Below are 3137 nucleotides of genomic sequence, written 5' to 3'. Positions count from 1 at the left end.
GCTTGTAAAGGACTTGTTATTTCTGTTATGCGAGTAATGGAAAGGGGCTAGCCCAGTTGAAAAAAGGCCGCGTAGCTTGGAAGAGTCTTTGTAATGGCAATGTATTATACTCCAGGGCAAGGATCTGGATCGGGGGAGAGGAGGGTGGTGCTTTACTCTGTTTGTTGAGTCCAGTGGAAGAGTAGTAAGATGCAAAAATCGTGAGGGAGAGAGAGAGAGAGGGACCGGTCATGCAAGGGCATATTAAAAAACGGATTGAGCTTCAGTGACTTTGCCAGCCCACAAAGTCACTGACTTTGTGTCACTTACAAGTGGAGCCATGTGGGGCACATATAATGAAGGGTTCCACCTGATCCCACTTGTAAGTGAAACAAAGTCAGTGACTTTGTGGGCTGACAAAGTCACTGAAGCTCAATCCTTAAAAAACCTGGAAATTTCGCGAAGGTGACAAATTTTGACCCAAGATTCCTTTAATAACGACTTAAAAAGGTGAATAGAGGAAGTACTACCTTTCGCCTTTCTCCGAACCAGAAAAGAAATAAATGTCACTCACCCAAAAAAGAAGAAGGGTGAACCAAGATAAAAAGAAGTTGGACAAGGGATGCTTCACCAAAGCTAAGATATTGCCTATAGCACATTTTTTTGACATATATTTCGGACCTTTTTCATTAGTTGGTCTGAACTTGTTGGGTGTATCCAATTACTATTAGAGGCCATAGATTTCAAGACCCGGTGAGTGCACTATTGGCAAATATATAGTAGTTAAACTATTCTTTTCCTAAAATTACACATGATTTTTGAACTTCTTCCCCTTCGCCTCCTAAGAGATGACACACAGCAGGTGGTGTTAGTGAAGGCACATTGTAGATGCCGATGTAGTAGTCTATTGGGGAAGAGGGTGTGCAGTGCTATTAACAAGCCAATCTATTGAAATCGGATGTGGTTAGTTGTGATATATGCACAGACTTGCGCGTCCCACTACATGATTCAAGTGGTATGCCGACGGCCCCAAACCCTCGGAAATGGGACAAAATCCTTGGCATAGATATATGATGAGGGTTGCCATCGGCAACATCTCGATCGACATGCGGAGGCTGGCCCTTGGCAAACAAAAATCCGTCGGCATACACATGTTTGTCGAGGGCTTACCGTGTGACGACCAGTGTGACGGTGATGGGGTGGGAGTTGGTGAGTCGCAAAACGCTGATGATTGTGCTTATAGGTAATTGTGATGGATGTAACTTTCCTATGTCATGTATCGAGTTATATCGCAATGCGTCGAGTTCGTACCATTGTGATTATCTTTTCCTACAATTAATTGCACAACAAATTTTCTCCTTCATTAACACAAGAATATAAAAGAAGTAAGCCTAGCTCATTTGGTTAGGAAAGTGGATGTACAACCCAGACACCCAGGTTCAAGTCTGGACGTGAATTTAGCTTTCCTACCGTGTTCCTTCGGAAAACAAAAACACAAGAATATAAACGTTTTCTTAGCCCCTTAGTTTTGAAAAACAACAGTCAACAGTGTATGTAACGAGTGACGGTTGAAATGTGCAGCTGGCACGAACAGAATCTGTCGATTTAACCGCGACATGCAGACGCCACACAATCTCTTTCTTTCTTCTCAGCCTCACGGACGATTCCACGAACCAAACGACAAACTTGCATTCACGTCTTTCGTCGTTGAAGCGGCCGTCGATGGGTTCATCCAAGCCGACGCCAGCCACAATCTCTTCCAGTGCCCAGTGCCGAGTACCGACTGCCGAGAAATACCCGACGCTTCGCCGTGTCCACCGGGATGCGACTGACGCACACCAGCAGTTGCCTCCTTCGTCGCTCTACGACCTCACGCTCGCCTATATAACCACGCCGGGCTTCGTCGTCCTCCTCTCAGACCAGCTAAGGCTAGCCAAGAGCAAGAAGCTAAATACCTTCAAGCTCGAAGCTAGCTAGCTACCCATCCAGACACCATGGCCCGCATTGCGCCGCTCCTGGTGGTGGCGCTGCTCTCCGCCCTGGCCGCCGTGCAGCTCTCGCCGGCGTCGGCCTGCCCCACCTGCCCGACCCCGGTGCCTCCGCCGCCGCCCAAGGTGACCCCACCGCCGCCGTCGTCCGTGCCGTGCCCTCCGCCGCCGCACTCCACTCCCACGCCGTCGCCACCCACGCCGTCGTCGCCGACGGGGAAGTGCCCCGTGGACACGCTGAAGCTGCTGGCGTGCGTGGACGCGCTCAACGGGCTGGCGCACGCGGTGATCGGTGCCAGCCCCAGCGACACCTGCTGCCCGCTGCTCTCCGGCGTCGCCGACCTGGACGCCGCGCTCTGCCTCTGCACCGTCATCAAAGCCAAGGCGCTCAACACCAGCCTCGTGATCCCTGTCGCCATCTCGGTGCTCGTCAACGAGTGCGGCAAGCACGTGCCCTCCTCGTTCCAGTGCCCGTCTTAGGACGAGCTCTATCACTTACCATGTATCACCTGCATCTGCAACTCTTCATGGATGGATTAAGCTCTCCAAGTGAGTAAGTACGCGCGTACGAGTCTTGCATGTATGTTCATACATACAAACATGTATAATAATATCACGTATGCATAGCTATACAGGTTCATGCATGAACCTTATAACATGCATTGTACAATTGTGTATCATATAGTATCTCGTGCAAACTATAATTGCATAGCATATATAGGTGTGAGTTGTGGTGTTGATTTTGTAGTATTCTTTTGAAGAACTATGAATAAATCCTTTGTAATGTATAAGAAGTTTTTTCATGCATGTATGTCTTCCTTTTCTGTTCGAGAAATAGGGAATGGGGGAAATTTTTTGTTCAAAAGAATTCCATAGCATATTTGGAGGATCTTATGATAACCACAGGAATATTTGCTATGGTATATTATTGTGTATGTAATTCCAAACGGAAGTTTCGATAGAGTTTCCACCTAAGAGGTCGTTTGGAAGCCAGGCTTTCATTTCGTTTGTAGCATTTTGAAATGAATATATGTATTCATTTTATTTACATTGTAATTTCAGAAATGGACACTTGTTTGGTTGTCACAGGAATTACAAATGATAGCAGAATTCAATATTGAATTTGTAAATGGCTTCTATAGAGAAACGCAAATGACAGGTTTCAGCTTG

The 3137-nt window shown here is 47.1% G+C and overlaps 1 protein-coding gene across 1 annotated transcript; it reads left to right on the top strand.

The window, feature by feature from the left end:
• Positions 1-1900: 1900 nt before the first annotated feature.
• LOC124676730 (36.4 kDa proline-rich protein-like) lies at positions 1901-2774 on the top strand. The gene has a single exon (XM_047212763.1). It carries the CDS (start codon positions 1974-1976, stop codon positions 2445-2447), a length of 474 nt encoding a protein of 157 aa, XP_047068719.1. The 5' UTR covers positions 1901-1973; the 3' UTR covers positions 2448-2774.
• Positions 2775-3137: the final 363 nt, after the last annotated feature.

This window comes from Lolium rigidum, chromosome 7, assembly GCF_022539505.1.
Source record: "Lolium rigidum isolate FL_2022 chromosome 7, APGP_CSIRO_Lrig_0.1, whole genome shotgun sequence".
NCBI classification, from domain to species: Eukaryota; Viridiplantae; Streptophyta; class Magnoliopsida; order Poales; family Poaceae; genus Lolium; species Lolium rigidum.
Note: the sequence above shows the minus strand (reverse complement) of the source record. Positions and strands in the feature narration are given on the sequence as shown.